Source organism: Amia ocellicauda, chromosome 11 (assembly GCF_036373705.1).
Source record: "Amia ocellicauda isolate fAmiCal2 chromosome 11, fAmiCal2.hap1, whole genome shotgun sequence".
NCBI classification, from domain to species: Eukaryota; Metazoa; Chordata; class Actinopteri; order Amiiformes; family Amiidae; genus Amia; species Amia ocellicauda.
The window spans coordinates 18,370,706-18,395,088 of record NC_089860.1 but is presented as its reverse complement, the minus strand read 5'-3'; the positions used below and the strand labels follow the sequence as shown (position 1 = coordinate 18,395,088).

The following is a 24,383-nucleotide window of genomic DNA, read 5'->3' as shown; positions in this document are numbered from 1 at the left end:
CATGACTGGAGTGCACTACACTACTACCACATCTAGAGGTTACTTTGTTGTTTTAAGCAGGACCTTCCTTAGGGGCAAAGCCCTTTCACGTTTGGTTCAGTAATTATCACTAACTAGATTCCCATGGAACAAAGTCGTAATATTGATATTACATGTGTAGGGTCCTTATTTGGAGCCAGACAATATTCAAAGTAAGAATTCTTTATAATCTGCATGCCTATATAATAAACTCTCCTTTGCACATTGTTCAGTGTCTGTATGCATGGTGAGAAAGTGAAGTCATTGCATTCTATTGATTTCCTGTTTTGTTATTTTAATCTTATAGATTCAGTAAGTCTAAGCAGTAGTAATTAGATCCCATGAGACTTGCATTGCATTTCCGTTCCTCATAATATTGAAAATGAAGATTGATTAAATAACGCCTGTTAAATCACCTTAATAAGCATGTACCAAAGCATCTACGTGGCAATTCTCTGTACAATCATGGCCTCCCTTTGGCTAACATTACGGCACAGTTAATGTTTTGCAGATAAGTAAACCACATAGGTGTACAATATACAAAGGTTGCTGTTTTTGTTCTTGTTTTTCTACAACAATTCTACATACAAATACTGCACAAAATTATGAAGTGCTGCAGAATGTAGAGTTCCTGTCCTTGATAGATTTTGGATTTGGCTTCTGCAACAGCTCTCAAAAAGTATTCCAAGTACAGTAAAATATTTAGTCCAAAAGCCAATTTATCAAACCAGTACAAAGATCAACCAATACAATCTCTACAGTTTAATCTATTGAGGCAAAGTATAACTTCAAAAACTCCAAAACAATCAAAACCAGTCAAACATAATGTATCAAGTTCTTTGCCATATTTAAGTTCAAATATCAAGTTCTTTACCAATATTTGGAAGGATTGCTAAAAATTGCCACAAAATGTCATCTTACAGTTTCACTCCCACTCATTTGCCTTGTGTTTAGGTGATGAATTGTCTGGATTTTGAAAGTGCCACCTGCCACTGGCTTTCACTGTTTTACATTTTGTTTGGCATCAGATGGCCATTTTGGCTCCCAAAGTATATGTTAGAGCCAAGATGGATGCAGACTATGCAAGCCTATTAGGGTTGAAAAGGGTACACCATTCATTTTGGGTTGTTACAAATGCTTTCACATAATGTATCCATACAACTGATGAATGTGTCATAGATAACATGTCCAAACCTATTTTAATTGCAATAGTTATTTAGTGAATCGGCTTGATCTCATTAATGTGTAAATACAATTCATGCATTCCCCTTTGCCAAAGCACATAAAGCAGATTACAGCTACAAAAGTGATTATTACCATAAAATCCACAAACTTGTTCCTTTCCAGGGGTTTATCACAGTAACAACCCCCCCCCCACCACCACCACTATTTTTGCCCTTTTAATCTTCTAAGATTAAGTACAAAAAATAAAAAAGTGAAACTGCTCTAATCTTGAAATGCAAAGCCGGTGGGGAATTGATGCAACACAGGGAGTGCCAGTCAGGAGGAAGGTACAAGAAAAAGATAATCTCTGTAGTTAATTATGTATAAGAGGATTCAATTTTGGTACAGCTTATTCATACCTTTGAGAATTAGATCATTATAAAGGTACAAGTGCAGAAAACTGTCTCCCTTAATTTGACTGTAGACAAGAGTAAACATATTTATCTGTTAATTTCTTTCAGTTCATGCTTGACGCTCTAGATATACCTGTTGTATCTGAGTTGGAAAAGAATACATTCAAAAATAAAGATGCAACAATCATGGAAAAGGTGTTAACATAAAAGCAGTCTTTATTGCTGGTTACAGTTTGTAGTAGAAATTAAAGCAGTTTCAAAATATGTATTGAAATTTCTTTATAGAATGAAAGATTATATGCAATTCAAAATAAAATCATAGAAATAAAGGGTCTATTATACTGTTAAATATAGCACCATTCCTTTAAAGTCTACAATGTTAAGAGACAAAGATATATTTTTCTCCAGTTGTATTTTTCTTCAATTTCAGATGTCTTTCATAGTTATTATGCATATTAAAGCCAACATGTAACTGAAAAGACATTTAGATCAAGAAGCTTGTTATAGTTATCTGTGATAGAAAAACAATCTCAAAAGTTAAAAAATGATATGGAATTCTCCTTTCTAACTGACCGACTTAATGTGCTTTCCTATTTGGAGAAATATATGTTTTTAAATCCTTATTCTTAAAAGCAGGTCAGGCATTGTACGTTTGTTGTACTTTGAAGCTTTTGGATAATCCATAAAATACATATTAACTAAAGTTGAATTGGCTCTGACCCAACTGTTAATTACATGGCTGCTTCGGACTTGGGTTGTGCCCTGAAATTTTCCATCAAAAAGACACAGGTCATGTTTTTTGACTGAATTTTAACTGCCTCTTCGGTCACATTAAGGGTGTTATTTATCATTGTAGTTATACATCAGTTATATATTATACATGCAATCCCCTAAAGGAAGAAAGGCTTGTGAAGGCTCACAGAATAGGAGTACATAAAAAGATATCTCTCTATATATGAAAGCAAAAAGGTCTTTCAGGGCTTAGCTTCATTCAGTCAACTGACTTTTTTTTTCAGATTTAAGTCCAAAAGACCATTACAAGCCTCACCAAGACCTGTATAAAGTCATTCTTAGGTATGTGAAAAATGTCATTTTTTGTATATATATAAAGAAGATTCACATGACTAGAAAGTCTTCCAAACCTCGATTTTCCCTTTTTGGAACAAAATTTCAATTTCTTCCGTTTCTGCAGTTTTTTTTTTTTCTCAAATACTACAATGGTGTGCTGCTAGATCTTTCCAGGCCACGCAGTTTTATTACAGGTGTGCCAAATGTGGTTTCATCCACATATGAGATGGCGGGATTCTCATAGGCCATCTTCGCTTTCTTCTGAGCTGCTGTGTCTGGGAAAGGGGGCAGATCCTGAGCATCACTGGTCTGGGAGCGGCTGCAGTGGTCCGTACAGCAGAGTGTGGCATTTGTGATGAGGGCATCCATGGGCTTCAAGGAGTGCATCCAGCCTGGAAGAAAGTCCCAACTCTGGAGCTTCTTGGGCAAACGGCTGGGACTCCTGGACTGAAGAAAGTTGATGACGCAGATGAAGAGCAAGATCCCAACAAAGGGGGCTCCCACTCCCACCATCACCTGCCAGCCAGCCATGGAGAGCCCAAAGACCAGGGAGGGCAGGAGGAGGAAGCAAATGATGAGGTAGAGAACCGCGAACCAGCGGTACTTGGCCGTGCGCTCCCCCAGAGTCTTGGCCATTCGGATAGGTAGGCGCATGAAGGGGATGGGATACCACAGTATTATACCAAGGATGTTGAAGAAGAAGTGGCAGAGAGCAATCTGTAGTAAAATCAAACATTCTACAGGTAAGGCCAAGACATTTTTATACAATTTAAGAGTTCTGTACTAATTTAGAGACATTTTTTATATATATTCCAAGCTTCTGTTGATCTTTATCAGTGGGTGTTCAGATACATATAAACAATAAAAGTTATAGAAAATGAATGTACGCAGTCTTCATTTGTAACTCGTGGTTGATTTACTATTCAAACCATATGGGAAATAATTTGAGTTCTGTGTGGGGAAGTGTTGCTTTTACATTTAGGTGAGTAGGGACTTCATTGATAATGATAAGGTGCAAGTCATGAACAGATAAGACTTTTTGGTTATCATTAGAAACCATTAGTAACCAATCAATTAAAAAGCAAGCAAAAACATTTGTACCTGAAATGCAGCTGCTAGCTTGTCTCCTGGGCTGGCCAGGGCTGCAAGAATTGCAGTCGTCGTTGTGCCAATGTTGGATCCCAGCGTGAGAGGATAGGCACGTTCAATGCTGATTACTCCAATACCTTAGAGCAAAAAATTATAATCTATATGAACTGAGCTGAGAACTTTCATGATCTTAACTCACTATAAATAAATGAATGTAAATCTGCTTAAAAGTAAAGGCATTCAAGACAGAAAACAGGAGACACTTCTTCACACAGAGAGTAATCACAATCTGGAACAAACTCCCCAGCGATGTGAAGCGACAATTTGGGAACATTTTAAAATAGAGAGGATAGGATCCTTGGATCACTTAGTTATTAATGGACACCAAACGAGCACAATGGGTTGAATGGCCTCCTCTCGTTTGTAAACTTTCTTATGTTCTTATGCTCTAGGACAGAATAATCTAATTTATTATGGAGAATTGGGAGATATGAAGTTTATGAGGTACTCACTATATTTGGTTTAATTTATGTGCCTTTTTGGCATAGTTTATAATTTTGTCTACATTCTAAAGTTGTTCACTGTAACCATTTAAGTAAAAAAATGAAAAGTTAAACACGATAGCAGAATTAACTATGCCTTCTGAAGCCTAGAAAACATTATAAGAATATTGAAGTTAATGTCTTTCTATAGCATCCAATTAGAGATTCAGAACAACTGAATAAAATGGCAGGAAGTGAAAGACTGAATACAGATTATAGAGCAGAACTACAATGAGCTCTTTAGCAGTTTTCTGATTTGCATTTTGTTAACTATTCATGGACCCAGATGAGCCACAATAATGATCTAGCATTGACTCTTTCCCCATGAGCTCATGGGGGATTCCAGGAAGCGATGATTATGATGAGACTTAAGACCTTATAGTTAATTATTTGTCACTGAAGATTGCTCAAGAATTACTAATTGAGACCTTAGGGTATAGGATCACAGAGAGCAAAGATGTCTGAATCATGATAGATTAGTAAGTTATTTCACGAGTTCGCTCTCAGACAGGATGTCATTTTACATTTAAAACTTTCCACGTTTCACCTCACTTTCTCACTGCTTTTACTGACCATATGTAAATGCCGAAACATGTAGGTGTATTGGACTTGGACTTTATTGTTAACAAATAAACATGCCATGGATAATAATTAAAACCTTAAGTGTAACCTTGTGGTGACTCACCAATCAAGGGGGTAATTGCAGAGGTGAATACAGAACTGCTCTGAACCACGAAGGTCATCCCAGCCCCGACAACCATTGCCAGGTATCCCGTCAGCCACCCAAATGGATAAGGGAAATCTGTGGGGAAACAGCCATGTGTAAAGAGAAGCTGAAAATGCATCTCCGTAGGAAAAATCTGAAAAGAGTATACCAATATCTAAAAGAAAGTCAATTGTAAACAAGCTAACAGCTCGAACAAATTATACATGTAACATAAAGAATGACAGAAAGATTAATGGGAAGATGCTCACCAGTGTTAATTATCTTCTGAATAACTTTAGCTACTTGGCCCTTCAGGACAGAGTTGAGTAATTTGACAACCAGCACCAGACACGTACACAGGACCACCAGAGAGGCTGCCAGTAAGATGAGCCCAACCACCAGGTCTGGCATTGAGGAGTTGACGAAGAGGTGATTACCTGAAGAGGTTAGCAAACAATTGCTTCATTTAGCAAGTTCAACTAGTCATATTCATTTACTCTATTGATCAAAATCTGAATCACATACATAGATCAGGGAGCACTGTGTAGACACAATAACTAGGCTGACACAGGAAGAGAAATGAAGGATTTAATCTGTGCCTAATACTGATCATTTGGTTACAAGCACTTGCTTATAGACATGATATAAGAAAACTATTTTTAGGAAATGTGGTCTATGTGGGGACTTGATTCAAGTCTTCAAAATCATGAATGGCATCGACCACATCAAACCAGAGGAGCTTTTCCAGATCAGCAGGGACACACGCACCCGGGGACACAAATGGAAATTGGGCTTCAAGGCATTCAAGACAGAAAACAGGACACACTTCTTCACACAGAAAGGCGTCACAATCTGAACAAACTCCCCAGTGATGTGGTAGAAGCCGACAATTTGGGAACATTTAAAAATAGACTGGATAGGATCCTTGGATCACTTAGTTATTAATGGACCCAAAGGAGCGCAATGGGTCGAATGGCCTCCTCTCGTTTGTAAACTGTTTTATGTTCTTACGTTCTTAATGAAAAAAATGTAAACACATATAGCACTAAATTGAAATTTAGCTTGTCTGAAATCTGTTGGTGCACTTTGGTGATTTACAGAAAAACTGGCCAGGCAAAAAGAAAGAACTAATATTAAATACACCTACATTTATGTGTATGGACCTCTATCGTCTGGTTCACAGTGGTCCAGGTCATGTTTCCTTCCTGCCAGCAATTTGTGGAAGTGCAGTTGAGGAGACTGTTCACAGACTTATTCACAGAGGACTGAAGAATAAATAATGCTTTCCATCAGCATTTCAAATACAAAAACACATTCAGCATTGAAAAAACAAACAAATAAATTGTCTCAATGTTTGTTACCATGGAGAGACTTGACTTGCACCACAGCTTCACCAGACTCTTGTTTCGGAGGCTGTCATCTCCCATTGCGATGCCTGTGATCACAGATTTATCGAGCTGGAATTACATTAAAAAACAAAAAGTTCAAGTTTAAACAATGCACTTTTTCTTCTCACCATAATGTTGAAAAAGACACTAAAAGTGGAATTGGGAATATGGAGCTCTAGTGTAGATCCAAAGACCTGAAAATGCATGCACTGTACCCAGTGCTTAATTTGTAAATCAGAAGGTGCCGGAACACAAAGCGTATATGAGAGTGGAGGGGTGACGAGGCAGGTGCTGGTCCCGGAACAGAACAGTGCAGAATGTGAGAGCATGGGGGGGTGACAGTCAAAACCTGTGAGAGCGGGGGAGGTCTGGGGGGGCGGGGGCCACAGTCAAAAAAATGTGAGAGTTGAGGGGGGGCGACGGTCAAAGAACTGTGAGAGCGGGCGGGGGGGGTTGTTCAATAACAGTGAGAGCGGGCGGGGGGGTTTCACGGTCAAATACTTTGAGAGCAGGGGTAACGGAACATAGACATTCAAAACCAGAGAGGTCAAGGATCCTGCCAGAACAGGCACCTGTACCTGTATAATGAGTTTGGTGAATGGCTCAGTGATGATTTTCAGGAGCTCTGGAGCATCTTCCCCACTCTGGATTTGAAAACTATCCACGACCACCTTGCTGAGGCGGTTCAGAAGGCCACTGGCCATCTCCAGGGGCAGCAGCACCAGAACAGACAGCCAGTTAAAGCAGTCGTGAACTGTGGCACCAGCAAAGGCCCTGCAAATTAACAAGAGAGAAAGACGACATTCATTTGTTTACTTTGAGAGTTTTCTTGTATTAAGCACACACCAAAACAATCTGTCAACTGCCTAAATGTTACATCCCTGACTTGGTTTCTGTTATTTCAATTATTTCAATTTAGGTAGGTCACTAGTGCAACAAATGTATGTCTGTCTTTTTTAGACACATAGAAAGTCTATGGAACTTAGATTAGTAATTATAGTTTCCTGCACACACACACATATATATATATATATATATATATAAAGCAACTTTGAATATGTGATCATAAAGACAAATGCATTATACAATATAATATCTTAATAAAGTTTAACGGATAAACAGTAGGTTGTGTTTCGTAGAATCTTTTCGGCTTCACTTTATAAAGTAGATATATGTCTTCAAATATTGAGAATAATCAAGCAAGAATTGTTTGTCTCAACAGGGCTGCGTACCGCTTGAATTCATTCCTCTCCCCGGCCTGCATTAATGCAACAATAGTGTTAGTGACTGAAGTCCCGATATTTGACCCCATGATAATAGGAATGGTGGACCTCACTTCCAACACTGCAAGGAAAAGGGAAAATGAACTGACATAAATGATTATATCTTAAACATCACAAAAACAACTACATAAAGCAGTTTTAATGCACAGGCCACACTGCACAGAAATCCGGGCTTTTAAAATTTTTCTTGGATACTGTTGAAAACAACTCAGCGCTACTAAATTCCTTGCATATGCTTTTCATAAGAGACATGTATCGGAAACTATTATACAGATACATGTGTAAGTCGATTAACATGCCAGTCATTTACTGCTGAAAAAGCGACATTAATGGCATATTAATACGGCATGTGGTTGAAGGGAAATTCTTTAATAGAACTTTAATACACATCAGGACTCAAGGGAAGTGATTATGAAGGGGTGTGATGATTTATTCATGTCTTTTGAATTGTTAATGCACTACGTGTGGTCAGACTCCATTTGGCATCGAACTGGCATATCAAGCACACCTCAAATCACCTGCGCCCAAATAAGCAACAGCTCTGATATGCTGAAGTGGGGAAGTCTGAAAGCTCTACCAAGTCTAAAAGAGTGTCCCCGATGGGCCCTCTTATACCCCGTTTTCAAAAATGTATCTGTGATCCAACCATGACAGATTCTTAATCGTTCTAACAAAGTGTGCTTTAACTTCCTCACATATCTTGATGGGACTCGACAAAAAAACAATACTATTGAAGGTAAAACAAACTTACAACCAGACGACACCATGCTGACAATGATAGAGGTGGAAGTACTGGAGCTCTGAACAAGTACTGTCACAAGAATGCCCACCACCAACCCTGCCACTGGGTTAGACAGAATGACATTGTCCTTGAAGATCTCTCCTGCCACTTTACCTGTAAAAGAGAAAGGGAACATGTTAACCTATTGGAGTTCGTGTGGAAAGTTATTACCTCAGTATTGCAAGACTGACAGATGACCTTGAAAAAGGCCACAGATGAATATGTCTGAATTTCTTCTTCCGACACAGAAATGGAAAGCAAATTTCACAGTAATACGGCAGGTCAAGGATTGTTTGTGGTATATGAATGTACATGAGAATGTACATATCACACAACATAAATGAAGTTCATGTTAAACAATGTTTCCCTTTCAAGAAGAAAGTCAAACAAACATCTCAGTTGGATTGAACCACCAGCTGTGGCTTATTCCCCTACGGTCAAGCTGTGGGAGGACAGCAGTGTGATATTTACCCCCTGCCAGCTGGAAGGCTGAGCTCAGAACATCCAGAGAGCAGACGAACATGTAGAGAAACAGGAACAGCAGTGGGATCTTCATGACAGATATGAACTGAGACTTCACTCCACCAGTCTCCTCCTGTTTTGGCTCTGAAACAATAATAATAATCCCAGAGAGTAACACATTACTTTTGCTTAAATACATGCTGTTAAGATCATCCCCAACTGTCACCTAATTAATCAGATTGGGCTCCTGGATCTATTTGTGTCGTAGTCATTCCACAGTCCTCTCACCTTGAACCCTGGGCAGCCGCTGGGTTTCCCATGGTTTGGCAGAGTGAGGTTCCACTTCATAACAGTCAGAGTTGCTGACCAGATCCACAGTGGACCCCGTGCAGAGATAGTCTTGATCAATGTTATCAATCCCTGGGAGATGGAAGGGTTTGGTGCAATGATCTGAAAGCATAACCAGTTAGTCATTAGTTTGTCCGTTATACAAAATTAAATCCTGTCACTTACTCACTTACACTTATGGTATGATTCATTTTAAACAATATATCACCTTAAAACATAGAACAAGGAAAACTACAATGTTTCCTGCTATAATCATAAGAAGACATATTCCACTTATCATTAAATGTGAAATAACTGAACAAAACACAAATAACAAACAACAAATGTTTATATATATATATATATATATATATATATATATATATATATATATATATATATATATATATATATATATATATACTGAATTAAATATGATTTGGTTATTATAACTTTAGTAACTGGAACTGAATAAAAACAAAACAAAAAATGACATGAAAGTATGTTTACAGGAAAGATCAATGTATTTGTCACCTTTACGAAAGGCCAGGGTGTCCGGTTGTGAATGGGATGTTCCTAAAGGAGAGGAGGCCATGACCCACTGAGCTGGAGAAAGAGGAACAACATGTTATCACTCAGGGTGAGCTGTGCTTTAAGTCATTGCCTCCCAACTCGCGTGCCTTCAGGCATGAGCAGGTTGAGCTACACCCAAATAATCATCTAAATATTTCATCTGATCTGTGATACTGCACTGCAAGTGCAAAATGCAGTGACTTGCTGACTTACAACTTTTCTTTATTAAATACAGATTTGGTAAACTGTTTAACACACAAATAATATTGAGAATCTTTTTTCTGAACTGTGATACTGTATTGCAGTGTCAATAGGATGGCCCTTACCCTATACGCCAGTATTGTATTCCATCAGTAGGTTACCTGTTGCATTTTAAGCCCTAACAGCAGTCTGAACCCCAACCCTAGCCAAAACTAATATTTTAAGTACAAATCTACAAACTGATTTGATTTTAGTGCATAATTGATATAATCACTCACAATAATACATTATGATCAACCTAAATGTATCAATTAGATCACTCCTATGTTTATTTTTGTATCCCTAAATAAAACTTTGTAAAGTTCATGAATCTTCTTTTTTAATCTTAATTTTTGGCAAACATCCAAATCTTCAGTTATTATAGATATGGTAATGATGTGCCTAAAATCTAAATAATATTCAAAAACTGTATTCTGAACTGTGATACTGCAATAATATGTAGAATTATTTTTCACATTTTAATACATTTTCCAATTATTTTTTACAGACTTGTACATTTTTCAAAATGTTGAAAAACACCATTTATCAGACTAAAGAATTAGCCATCCTCTTTTGCTGACCTGATTTGTTCAGATGCTAACTTTTTAATGTTTTTTTCATCTAATATATAATAGAAACTTATTATTTAATTCTGATAAGTGTATACAACAGCCATAACATGTACGTATTAACTAAACACATCATCTTTTAAAGCTTGTGATGTTTTGTATGCCAGTAATATTATTATCTAAATGTCAAAAGCTTTTGTTAAAAGTTATTAGTGTTAATAATGAATACATAAGATAATATATTATCTATCTATAGGAAACTCCTTAAATGTATTAGATTTCAAAATAGGAGGATGTTGTCTTCTCAGAAGAGACCTCTAATGTGTGATCTGTTTGTGTAGTGCAGATCCTTAATTTACCATGTAAACCACTACTGTGTCATTGCTCACATGAAAATGCCCATTGATAATAACCATAAATCAGTTATATTAACCAACTGGGATTAAATTGGCACAAGTACATTGCCAAACTATCAAATGACACTTTGTTGATAATGTTTCTTATTATGCACTTCAAACAAGGTGCAATTTGTTTTTTTCAATTTTTTGGGAGAACGGCCATCACTGAATTTAAGAAACACAAAACAGTTTAAGAAAATACATTTGTGTTTCATTGAACAAAGTAACAGAAATTAAAACTAAAATGTAATAATACCCTCCCAAATAACAAAAAATACATAATACTGTTAAGATGATTAAATCTTACTTTTAAAGACAATTGTAAAGATCAACTGATTTCTCAAAATACCTAAGGGTATTAAATACATATAAATACCAACATAGAAGGATTACTTAATTACTTAATTTAAGTATTTAAATAATAAAAAAACAATTCACAGTTATATGTAATTAAACTCATTCTATTTTACTTTATTCAAAATCAAATTTCATAATTTAAGAAAATCTTAAACATTCATGCTATCAGCACCTAAAATATAAAAATGTTATGGAATAATAAATGCCTTAGAAGATGCATGTAAATAAAAAAAGGAAAGTGACTAAATGTAACTCTAACTAAACAAACTTACCACATTCAACTTTTATATTGTAGTTTTCACTCTTTCACCTTACACACATGTTCCCCTTTCCCTGTGCCATGCTGTGTGAATAATTTATACTCCCAGAGCCCTGGTCTAAAGTCTAAATGTGTGTGCCTCACTAATTAACTAGGTCTCTTCATCAAATTCCAGAAGTTAATTTGTAATCAATTAAAGTGTAGGAGCCATAAAAGGCCTGTTCTAAATATACAACAATTTGTCCTCTGTCACCCCAGGAAAACCAACAAAAAACATTCCCTGTCAGTGATAATTTCCATATATTGTATTATCTGAAGGTAACATTTTACAATCATGGGCACCAATTCTTAATGAATGAATGTTTGCATTCCATAGGAATAATGTATGAGTGCCTCATGTACTTCCACTGATTTCTGATGACATGAATAAGCCCAAACCTATTCTGTAAGCCTATCCCTAACCCTGACCCCAAAGGAGAACGCTGCCCAAAGGGGGAGTGGTTAAACCAGTTTCCATGGTATCTCATACTAAACATTTTACTATCAAAGCTACATACAATCAGCACTTCTTGTTTCCTGCATGGACTTCTACTTGCTCTTTTCCAGGAGTTTGAACACTGGAAGTGTTCTCTTTTCCAGATAACCTCGGCTGCATTCACAACCCATCATAATCCTTCAATTCGAGAACACTGCCCAAAGGGGGAGGGGCTACTATATAACCAAACTGTCACAGGGGAGGAGAGCAAACTGGTAAGGAAGAGCCTGCCCCGAAGCAACGCCTGCTAAGGGGGACTCAACTTCAACCAGAACCTTACAGAATACATCGGATAGGGTCCCTTAGGCCCACAGCCGGGACATCCAGGAGCAAAGACAACAGTAATAATAATTAATGACTGTGGCAGAGTACAGCTCCTGCACACTACAGTCAGCCACAACCAGAAGAAGGACACCTGTCCCTTCTGTTAGTAGGAAACTTAAAAACAATAAGAGCTGGATGGCAGGGCAACAGTCCCAGACAACATCCGCTTCCGTAAGCCTGCTCTACTGGCTCTTGGCCAGGAGCAACATTAAATTAAACATTAGGAGCAGGATCGCACCTGCTCAACTAGCCAAGACCAGGAGCGGTGCAAGCAAGCTAAGTCATAAACATACTATATACAATGTGGGGCAACAGGGCAATGACACCTGAGTGCAGGTACTTGACAACAAGAGCAGGTACCAGCCTGCTCTACTCCTCGCCAGGACCTGGAGCAGCACAACAATGTGCTCTGCTGTGTCCAATGCACATTAATGTTGTTCAAAATTTCTACATACAAAGCGGGGTGGACCGGATGACAGCTCCTGTGCTCATTTGCTTTACACAGGAGAAGACACAACCTACTCAACTAGAACTGTGTTCTCAATTAGAAGTGTAAACAAGCGATATACAGTGCTGTGCAAATGTTTTAGGCAGGTGTGGAAAAATGCTGTAAAGTGAGAATGTTTTCAAAAATAGACATGTTAATAGATTATATTTAACAATTAACTAAATGCAAAGTGAATGAACAGAAGAAAAATCTACATCAAATCCATATTTGGTGTGACCACCCTTTGCCTTCAAAACAGCATCAGTTCTTCTAGGTACACTTGCACACAGTCAGGGATTTTGTAGGCATATAGTCAGGTGTATGATTAAACAATTATACCAAACAGGTACTAATGATCATGAATTCAATATGTAGTTGAAACACAATCATTAACTGAAACAGAAACAGCTGTGTAGGAGGAATAAAACTGGGTGAGGAACAGCCAAACTCAGCTAACAAGGTGAGGTTGCTGAAGAAAAGTCATACACCATGGCAAGACTGAGCACAGCAACAAGACACAAGGTAGTTATACTGCATCAGCAAGGTCTCGCCCAGGCACAAATTTCAGGGCAGACAGGGGTTTCCAGATGTGCTGTCCAAGCTCTTTTGAAGAAGCACAAAGAAACAGGCAACGTTGAGGACCGTAGACACAGTGGTCGGCCAAGGAAACTTACTGCAACAGATGAAAGACACGTCATGCTTACTTCCCTTCGCAATCGGAAGATGTCCAGCAGTACCATCAGCTCAGAATTGGCAGAAAATAGTGGGACCCTGGTACACCCATCTACTGTCCAGAGAAGTTTGGTCAGAAGTGGCCTTCATACCTCCGACGTGGAAACAAGGCTAAGCGACTCAACTATACACAAAAACACAGGAACTGGGGTGCAGAAAAATGGCAGCAGGTGCTCTGGACTGATGAGTAAAAATCTGAATTATTTGTCTGTAGCAGAAGGCAGTTTGTTCGCCGAAAGGCTGGAGAGTGGTACACAAATGAGATTCTGCAGGCAAAGGTGAAGCAGGGTGGAGGTTCCTTGCAAGTTTGGGGCTGCATTTCTGCAAATCTTAGGGATTTGGTCAGAATGAATGGTCTCCTCAATGCTGAGAAGTACAGGCAGATACTTATCCATCATGCAATACCATCAGGGAGGCATCTGATTGGCCCCACATTTATTCTGCAGCATGACAACGACCCCAAACTTACAGCGAATGTCATTAAGAACTATCTTCAGCATAAAGAAGAAGTCCTGGAAGTGATGGTATGGCCCCCACAGAGCCCTGATCTCAACATCATCGAGTCTGTCTGGGATTACATGAAGAGAGAGAAGCAACTGAGGCTGCCTAAATCCACAGAAGAACTGTGGTTAGTTCTCCAAGATGTTTGGGCCAACCTACCTGCTGAGTTCCTTCAAAAACTGTGTGCAAGTGTACCTAGAAGAATTGATGCTGAAGGCAAAAGGTGGTTACACCAAATATTGATTTGATGCAGATTTTTCTTCTGTTCGCTCACTTTGCATTTAGTTAATTGATAAATATAATCTATTAACATGTCTATTTTTGAAAGCATTCTTACTTTACAGCATTTTTTCACACCTGCCTAACCCTTTTGCACAGTACTGTACACAGTGGGGTGACAGGGCAGCCACACCCACATACCCACAAACATATGATGTACATATAGTATGCTACACAGGGTACAGCACAGCACAGGACACAAACAAACTATGTACAGAGCAGCATAATCAAGGCTACAGTACCTGCATAGCCACATGAACAAGCCCTGGAGCCAATTCAGCTCTGCAGTATTTCCAGAACCAGGAGCAGCAGTTTGGTCAGGAAAGAAGCAGTTCATACAAGCACCATCCTAGGCTACATCTACCAGGGCCTAGGAGGGCAGACAGGTAGCATGTTACACAATGGTCAAGAGCCTGTGCCTCAGAAGGCTGCTGAGGCTCAACTGAAGCCAAAGCCTCAATAGAGGGAGCCGGTACTGTCACATCGAACATATTGAACCGAATACATGTGTACAATTAAGCCCAGCTCGCAGCCACACAGATGTCAGACAAAGGGCTCAGGATGAACCCATGCCTCTAGTCAAGTGGGCTACCTGGTGCTCAGGCACCAGCCGACTCATAGGTCATGGCAATAGTGTCCACAACCCAGTGTAAGAGGTGCTGTTTACACATTCTATAGGATACAAACAATTGGTCCGAGCACCTACTCTCCCTAGTGTGGTCCATGTAGCACAGGCCACAACAGGTGCAGCCTGAAGAAGGCTAGAGGATGGCCAGCCATCAACTCCATTAGCCTGTAAATAGGGAAGGGAAATATCACCTTCAGTGGGAAGGCAGGGTTAGGCCTGAGTGTAACCCTGTAGTCATCTCCCACAAAATGTGCACATGAAAGGTGTACGGACAGGGCATGTAGTTCGTTCACACGTTTGGTGGATGTTCACCAGGAGAAATGCGGCCTTCAGGGATACCAGCTTTTAGTTATATGGCGACTTGGAAAGCAATTCCAGCACTACATCAAGGTACCAAGCAGGCAAGGAAAAGGGGAGAGGAAGCCAAAGGCTGCACGCTCCTTTCAGAATCTACAAAGCTAGGAAATGGGACCCAGGTGACTCACCATCAATCCAGAAGTGACATGCAGAGATGGCCACCAGGTACACCTTGAGCGTGGACAGGGACTTCAGTGCATTAATTGATGGGACAAAATCAAGACCAATCAAACCACTGGAATTGTGCAGTTTCGTCTCCCATAAACCGTCTGTTTGGTGATTTTGAACGCATTTCATTGTTTCTCGGCATTCACACTGTACTTGTACTTATGGTCAATCGCTGCTTCGACAGTGTTTCCAAATTCCAGTATAACTTACTCATGGCTCTTTCTTTAAAATAATTCTAACCTGTCAAGGTACTCTGGAGTGTCACTCTGTTTAGTCCTGCCTTCAAAAGGATGTAAATGACTCAATCAGTGAAGCAAGGTTTTGGAAACCAACTCATTTAGGACAGAACTGCTCCAGGGGGCAGAACATATATGATGGGTTTGATTGGTTACTTGCCTTCATAAGGCAGGACATACATGACACAGTTTAGGCACCACCCTTCATGTCTTGCCATCCTCTGTGGTTGCACACACTTGCTCAATGGGCAAGCCAGCCCTCAGTCCAGAAGAAATGCCTTCAGGTTCTGCATCCGGTCCGTGGTCCACCAGTTAAGAACCCTTGGCATAAGGTATTCTTTGTGGGCTATTCCTGTGGTATTGATACATCATTTCATTATTGTCAAGTGTATACCTAAACCTTAAGTATTATATATATGATAGCATGGTGGTGCTTTGAATGCACTACCCAACTGTGGGCCCTTACAGAGACAGGTGTATTTCATCTGAAATCATGTGAAACACTTTTATTGCGCACTCCATTCAATGTATTGGGTGCATTCTGAAGCCAACTGGTTGCACCTGAGCTTAATTAGGAGTTTCATAGCAAAGGGGGTGAATAATTATCTATTGAAGACTTTTCAGGTTTTTATTTTTAAATGCATCAAAATGTCAGGTTGTAACAACAACATTTGAAAAGGTCCAAAGGGGACTTATAGCTATGGCCACTGTATATATATATATATATATATACACACTCACCTAAAGGATTATTAGGAACACCTGTTCAATTTCTCATTAATGCAATTATCTAACCAACCAATCACATGGCAGTTGCTTCAATGCATTTAGGGGTGTGGTCCTGGTCAAGACAATCTCCTGAACTCCAAACTGAATGTCTGAATGGGAAAGAAAGGTGATTTAAGCAATTTTGAGCGTGGCATGGTTGTTGGTGCCAGACGGGCCGGTCTGAGTATTTCACAATCTGCTCAGTTACTGGGATTTTCACGCACAACCATTTCTAGGGTTTACAAAGAATGGTGTGAAAAGGGAAAAACATCCAGTATGCGGCAGTCCTGTGGGCGAAAATGCCTTGTTGATGCTAGAGGTCAGAGGAGAATGGGCCGACTGATTCAAGCTGATAGAAGAGCAACTTTGACTGAAATAACCACTCGTTACAACCGAGGTATGCAGCAAAGCATTTGTGAAGCCACAACACGTACAACCTTGAGGCGGATGGGCTACAACAGCAGAAGACCCCACCGGGTACCACTCATCTCCACTACAAATAGGAAAAAGAGGCTACAATTTGCACAAGCTCACCAAAATTGGACAGTTGAAGACTGGAAAAATGTTGCCTGGTCTGATGAGTCTCGATTTCTGTTGACACATTCAGATGGTAGAGTCAGAATTTGGCGTAAACAGAATGAGAACATGGATCCATCATGCCTTGTTACCACTGTGCAGGCTGGTGGTGGTGATGTAATGGTATGGGGGATGATTTCTTGGCACACTTTAGGCCCCTTAGTGCCAATTGGGCATCGTTTAAATGCCACGGCCTACCTGAGCATTGTTTCTGACCATGTCCATCCCTTTATGACCACCATGTACCCATCCTCTGATGGCTACTTCCAGCAGGATAATGCACCATGTCACAAAGGTCCAATCATTTCAAATTGGTTTCTTGAACATGACAATGAGTTCACTGTACTAAACTGGCCCCCACAGTCACCAGATCTCAAGCCAATAGAGCATCTTTGGGATGTGGTGGAACGGGAGCTTCGTGCCCTGGATGTGCATCCCACAAATCTCCATCAACTGCAAGATGCTATCCTATCAATATGGGCCAACATTTCTAAAGAATGCTTTCAGCACCTTGTTGAATCAATGCCATGTAGAATTAAGGCAGTTCTGAAGGCGAAAGGGGGTCAAACACAGTATTAGTATGGTGTTCCTAATAATCCTTTAGGTGAGTGTATATATATTGGTATATATAATAATATATATAATGGACAAGGGAAGCTCTAGATGAAAGCACGTGAAAATGCATTTGGGAGACCTTCATCTAGAAGTGGATCAATATAGACTGAAGATGATGATTTTGATGATGATATAATCTGGTCATGTAATTGTATATGCACCTGAAAGCTGCATTCTGCTTCAATGGCAAGTAAAAAGCGACAAACCAGTGTTAGAATTGTACCATTTGTGTTAATCTTAGTAGGACACAAATAAATATATAAATAAATAAATATATATATATATATATATATATATATATATATATATATATATGCTATGTATATGCTATTCAATACATGGGTATTGTCTGAAACAAGGAAATGATGACACCAAGTGGTGAATCAAGTGAAATGATTTGGTGATCTTTGTTCATAGATAACATCAACTAATAATCTATTGTAATTGATCAAGCTTCGGATATATAGCAGTTAATGTGATTAAGCCGAGTCTTCTTAACAGCTTTGTGTACTTACAGGGTAATTTATACTGAAGCATATAGAGTAAAACAATTTTAAAATAGTTGTTTTTACAAGACACTGATCTCATAATACAAAAGCCTTTTCATCCGTTTTTTACGAGATAAGTATTTAATAAAAATGGAAGCCTTTACAAAAATACTGCAGTTTTGTCAGTGTCAGAGACACCTCCAACAGCACGTGTGATATCTTGTGATATAGTGGATTTGAAGTTAGAAGAAACAAATACTGCATATTATTAATTTCAAATGCAGATTTTTTTTTTTCATTTTTAAAAGCAGGTTTACGTAAAAATAACACCAAATTAATGTAGACACACTCTTCAAAGAAGAGTCTAATAATAATTGCTTTCTACTTTTTCTTGGACTCTGGTCATGGCTGACACTTGCGTTTCACAAATTGGGTGGGTTCTTAAGTACAGAAGAACGTCTGGTACATCAGTATGTCTAGTACATCTTGCCCTTTTCCTGTACCATTTTAGTGTCTGAATGTTCACAATAATCCAAACGTGCTAAACACTCCTAAACGTCCTTATGACTCAGACTAAATGATCCATGTGTGATGTTCCTCTGTTCAGCTGACCCAGTGCTCACACAATGGCAGTATTTTTGTAAAGGCTTCCATTATAATGAGCTACTTATATCGTAAAAACTGAAGCATTTAGTTTGTTTTTACGAGATACATGAAAACAAGCCTTTCTTTTTACTCTATGTGACACCAATACACTTCCGTAAAAAGAAAAAGAAAAAAGAAATGTGTTTGATAAGACAAAAGGAGGTACAGCACATCACAAATGCAAAGGATGTTCAGGTTCAGAAATCAATAATCTTTTGCTCAATTGCTTTTCTAATTATAATGTATTCATTAATATATATATTCACACACAAACACATAGGCCTATTAACCTTTCAACAGTGATAAATAAGCCAAGGTGAGTCATGTGAATCAACTTACTGCCTCATCTGAATCTAATTATTTCAGTTTGTGGACAGGTTTTAATAATAGACTTGCATTTGTTTTAGACTCCAGGGTGACATTTGTCATGCCCCCATTATTAGGCCAATGGTGAGGTTAGATTCTCTGGTTTCTCCATTTTCCTAAATTGAGTTTGAGTCTAGAGCATGCACAGGTAGGAGACTCACTCAGAAAGAGGCAATTTGATTCACAGAATGAATCATTAAAAGAACAAGGCGTTCACGAACAACCAAGTTTTCTTTCAGAGAACGAATCGTCCGTGAACATGTTGCTCGGCTCTGAGTCGTTCAGGACGAACAACTTGCTAGTTTGATTCCACTCTGATTCTGAATTCACATTAAAGGTTCTATTATGTATATTTGCAACCAAATATTTGTTAAAAAAATAATAGGATTATCTCTCTTTCATATTATTGTATTATTTATTTTGAGCAGGCTGTCATTCTACACACCTGTGGCCAATGCCTTGTCTTATAATAAAAGAGCCATTCAATGCAATCCTGAAAACAATATAAAAATTATGAAACTGGAAACATAATGCCAGTTTAATGAATAACTATATCCTGGGAGAATGGATCAAATTGTTACAAAGCATGTTGTTTCAGAACTTCGGAAGGTTATGTTAACATCTTGGCCCTAATATACATTGTGTCCTAAATGTTCATTGTAATACATAAATACAAATAAAGAGCCCAGGATTGATGATGAGAAAAGATTTTACATTGAGACCACAGAGATTAATCATAGTATCTACAGGTGAAGCTTGAAAAAGTATTTTGAGGATCATTAAATCTAGGGTTTTATATACACATTTTGGTTTTGTATTTTTAATAATTTAATATATATCAATATATTAATGTATATATAATACAATACAACTGTTAACAGGGAATACATATTTGAGTGCCTGGAATAATAGATGATTCATCACAATCTCTGTCCTTGATGGCAAGTCTGAAGCTCAGTTAGTCGAAAGTAAATATAAAAATTCTACCTCTGTCTCCTACATTTTGGCTTCATTTCAAAGCTGTTAATGTGGACTTTAAAAGGTAAACTTAAGGCAATATTCATAATTAACCCTGTGTGTTGTCTGGGTGCTGAACTTTTCATTTTTACAAGTTACTGAAATAATAATAAAAAAAGAACTGTGCCGTGAGTTCATCGTAATCAAAACAATGTGTCCTTTTGGGGATTATTTTCTTCACATTCATTTTACTATATCTCCTTATGAAGGATGCCTTACAAACATGCTTTGTACAACTTAATTCCAAGGTTGTTGTGGTCAATAAATGTACAGTATCATATGTGCATACCAAATCAGTCAATGCTTCTTCCATTAGTTTTTTCACTTTTCATATTATATAAATAAAAAGATTGCAATACAGACATACATAAAAAAATTATAATTGGAAATTGCTTTATTCATTGGGATGGAAAATTACAATACTTACCACTCAAACAGGAAGCCAGTAGAGGTGAAGGTTTTTTTGGGAAAGGTCAGTCGTCTGCAGTCACAATTGTATATAGCAAGCACACATGTCCACTATGACAAAGAGGCAAATCATACGTCATACACTGATCAGCCTTAACATTATGACCACTGACAGGTGAAGTGAATAACACTGATAATCTCGTTATCATGGCACCTGTCAGTGTGTGGGATATATTAGGCAGCAAGTGAACATTTTGTCCTCAAAGTTGATGTGTTAGAAGCAGGAGAAATGGGCAAGCGTAAGGATCTGAGCGACTTTGACAAGGGCCAAATTGTGATGGCTAGACGACTGGGTCAGAGCATCTCCAAAACTGCAGCTCTTGTGGGGTGTTCCCGGTCTGCAGTGGTCAGTACCTATCAAAAGTGGTCCAAGGAAGGAAAAGCGGTGAACCGGCGACAGGGTCATGGGCGGCCAAGGCTCATTGAAGCACGTGGGGAGCAAAGGCTGGCCCCACCTTGCAACTTACAGGACTTAAAGGATCTGCTGCTAACGTCTTGGTGCCAGATACCACAGCACACCTTCAGAGGTCTAGTGAAGTCCATGCCTCGATGGGTCAGGGCTGTTTTTGCAGCAAAAGGGGGACCTACACAATATTAGGCAGGTGGTCAAAATGTTCAGTGTATGTCAGTTTTGATTAAATGCTTATTTTTATGGATTACAGGTGTTTTTACCTTTTGTTTTTTTAAACATTTAAAACTCTGATGTACAGTGTTTTACAGGCTTCCCAATATAAGTCGATTCAAAGTAACTGCCTTTTTATGGAAGTCTCCATAGGGTTATAATGGTGTTGTATATATTAGAAGTTCACCTTCTGAAATGGACAGTTATCCATCACTGGTATTTATTAATTTCTGTCTACATAAATGGGCATTATGTGTAGAACTGTTAAAGTTGTCTTTATTCGATTTTTAGCATATCTGATGTATTTACACCATAGCATAAGAAATGTACATTACATAATGGATGGCCAATGCATATTAATGCATTTCTGAAAGTTTTATCTTCAGAAGTGAGTCAATAATTACTTAAGCACCTGCTCCCAATGTCAGCATTTTTGAAAACCATTTTTAAAATCCCTTTGCTACACTTTTGTGCCAACCTCGAAGCAGCTGTTTACATCAGGTTTAATGTTTTTCTCTAGTTATCTAGTAGATTCAGAAACTAATGACCCTTTCAGTTGATGATGAACTGTTTAGTTGGCACCATTACAGAGAATGCTGCCAACTTCAACCACAAATCAAACTTCAAAGATTGAGTGTGTGTGTGTGTGTGTGTGTGTGTGTGTGTGTGTGTGTGTGTGTGTGCGTGTGCGTAATGTATTTATTGGGAGGGGTTAACCAAGTTACAGTTCCATTGCTATAGTTAGGTGGTATGTGTAATAAACGGATCTGGGGGAGACAGGTGAGGAAGACATGCAAATGATGAGGTGTTGGGATGAGAGGGAATCATTCTGTGAGGGAATGATTGCAGGAAGGTAGCCCCCATGAACTGTAGGGATGAATAATATAACACAAAACATAAAAACTAGTGTTATCTCAAGATTTGTTTAGGATGATAACAATGGTAAATAAATACATAATTTGGATGTATACAGTTTATCTTCTAGATTCTTTGAGATGCAGTGTTGTTACCTAAGGCTTTATTGATCAGAAATGGAAAAGAAAAAAGATCTAGACAGAATGCATAGACCGAATATGGTTTCAAACTCAGAACAGAATCTGAGGCACATCCACCGACATCAACTGACATACTTTCACAGCAATAATATCAGTAAAACATTTGAAAGTTTACATCTGGCTGCTTCAATATGATGTCAGGAACTGTGATTGCATACATTTGCAAAAGATCTGTCCTGGGTTTTGCTATAACCTATACCTACCTATCTATAACTACCTTAATGTTTGCCCTCACACTCATGTAATGTAACATTTTGTAATGTACTTTAATGACAATACATTTGTTGTTCGGCACAAGCTCTTGAACTGACTAGTGATCCAGTTTTACTTAACTAAGGACATCCCTGGTGATCCTCATAAATTACACTGGAAATAGGTTCTGGATTCCTCCCAACATAAGCCATGATTACACTACTTGGCAATGCCAGCTGTGAACTGGCAGAGAAACCAAGCTGTTTGGTTGCTAATAAACCATGGATGAGTCTATAATCGGTTTGCATGTGCAATGAGCTTTGAAATGCCCACTGTATATCAATGGTAGCTTGTATTAACATAGAAACATATAGTGTAACAAGCCTGGATAAAGTCAAATGCTAAGAAATAAAACAATAATAGTTGTCAATCAATATATATATAATGCCTAAATTCACATCTTATTTTTCCGTTGTTCAACCTACCTTAATCCTTCTTTTGAACCATTAATACACAGAGCATACATTATTCTTAATATAATTCATACAACCTTTGATTACATGTCACAATGTGCTGATTATGTGGGTCATTTTCCATGCAAAATCTACCTGCAATGCTGAATAAGACCAGTGAAAAGGTTAATAGTGTGCATCCATTTCTCAGTGCTCTGCTGGTGCAATGCCTACTTTTTATGCACACAGTTAACAATGCATGTTGAGTGATGAGCTGGGGATGATCCCACAGTTGTTATGCACATTGATTGATTCTGACATTCCCAAAAGTGAATTCTAATTTATGACAGGAGGGGATTACAGCAGGCTGCTCTGAGAAACCTGTAGCAGGAAAGACTTAATAGGGAACATCAAGGGCTATGAGAGAACCAGGCTGAGCAAACTGAACATAGTGCATGAGGAAGCCTAGAAGAGGAACACTGGTCCAGCAGACTGCATCATTATAAAGCCAATCTCCATCTTCCACTTCATGGAAAAGTAAATGAACTATGAAGAATGGATTGAACTATCCCCCAAGCACCATAGAGGGATCATGAGGGGCATAACAACAAGACCTGCTGCTGCATGCACAGCACACATGGAATAGCTCCCATTTAAAGTTCTTAGAACACAGCCCATATAAACCAAGCATAATGATTAACTAGCTTAATGTTTAATACACTCTTAAGTCACCTTTTCAGAAGTTAGTTGATCCAATGAGGTCAATAAGGTGTCCCAGGGTTTTATGCTAGGAGGAGACTCAAAATAAAGCAAAACAAGCTTAATCTCCTCCTCCCCTCCCCTCCCCTCCCCTCCCCTCCCTCACTATGGCATGATATATTCAAACGTCACGTAATTCCCTCCTAAAATGTGTGCCTCGCAAAAAAAATGCCATTGAGCACAAAAAGAGAGATAATCAAACATGACACAAAGTCTTTGTATAAAAATTTGAATATAGCAATGTTCCTGTGCCTCGTCAAACTGCCTGTGCACTCCACAGTGCACTGTTATTCCCACTGTTTAAGACAGCAGTGGGGAGTTATTGGATCATTACGCCCACAAAGATTGTGCAAATATTGGTATATTCAGTAGAATTAGGGCTTTCACGCCAATTCAAATTCACCACACTTTGTACGGACCTCCAGTAATCCTACAGCCATGGACGACACACAACAAAGCAGCAGTATGAGGTACAA

The 24,383-nt window shown here is 38.6% G+C and overlaps 1 protein-coding gene across 1 annotated transcript; it reads right to left on the bottom strand.

The window, feature by feature from the left end:
• Window positions 1-2,724: 2,724 nt before the first annotated feature.
• On the bottom strand, window positions 2,725-11,724 carry slc34a1b (solute carrier family 34 member 1b). The gene is made up of 13 exons (XM_066716807.1): window positions 11,651-11,724; window positions 9,776-9,847; window positions 9,203-9,364; window positions 8,924-9,058; window positions 8,423-8,566; window positions 7,621-7,732; window positions 6,967-7,162; window positions 6,362-6,457; window positions 6,148-6,265; window positions 5,270-5,437; window positions 4,980-5,096; window positions 3,765-3,889; window positions 2,725-3,380 (listed from the first exon to the last, which is right to left on the bottom strand). Exons 2-13 carry the CDS (start codon window positions 9,834-9,836, stop codon window positions 2,808-2,810), a joined length of 2,007 nt encoding a protein of 668 aa, XP_066572904.1. The 5' UTR covers window positions 9,837-9,847; window positions 11,651-11,724; the 3' UTR covers window positions 2,725-2,807.
• Between the last annotated feature and the right edge of the window lie 12,659 nt (window positions 11,725-24,383).

Bases quoted from the DNA above. Each gene is read 5' to 3' on its own strand.
- slc34a1b (XM_066716807.1), bottom strand. From the start codon at position 9,836: ATGGCCTCCTCTCCTTTAGGAACATCCCATTCACAACCGGACACCCTG. The intron at 5,438-6,147 runs GTAGGTGTATTT...TAACCTCTTCAG, and splicing joins AGAGGTCCATACACATAAAT to GTAATCACCTCTTCGTCAAC. The intron at 3,890-4,979 runs GTGAGTCACCAC...TTTTGCTCTAAG, and splicing joins TGCAATTACCCCCTTGATTG to GTATTGGAGTAATCAGCATT.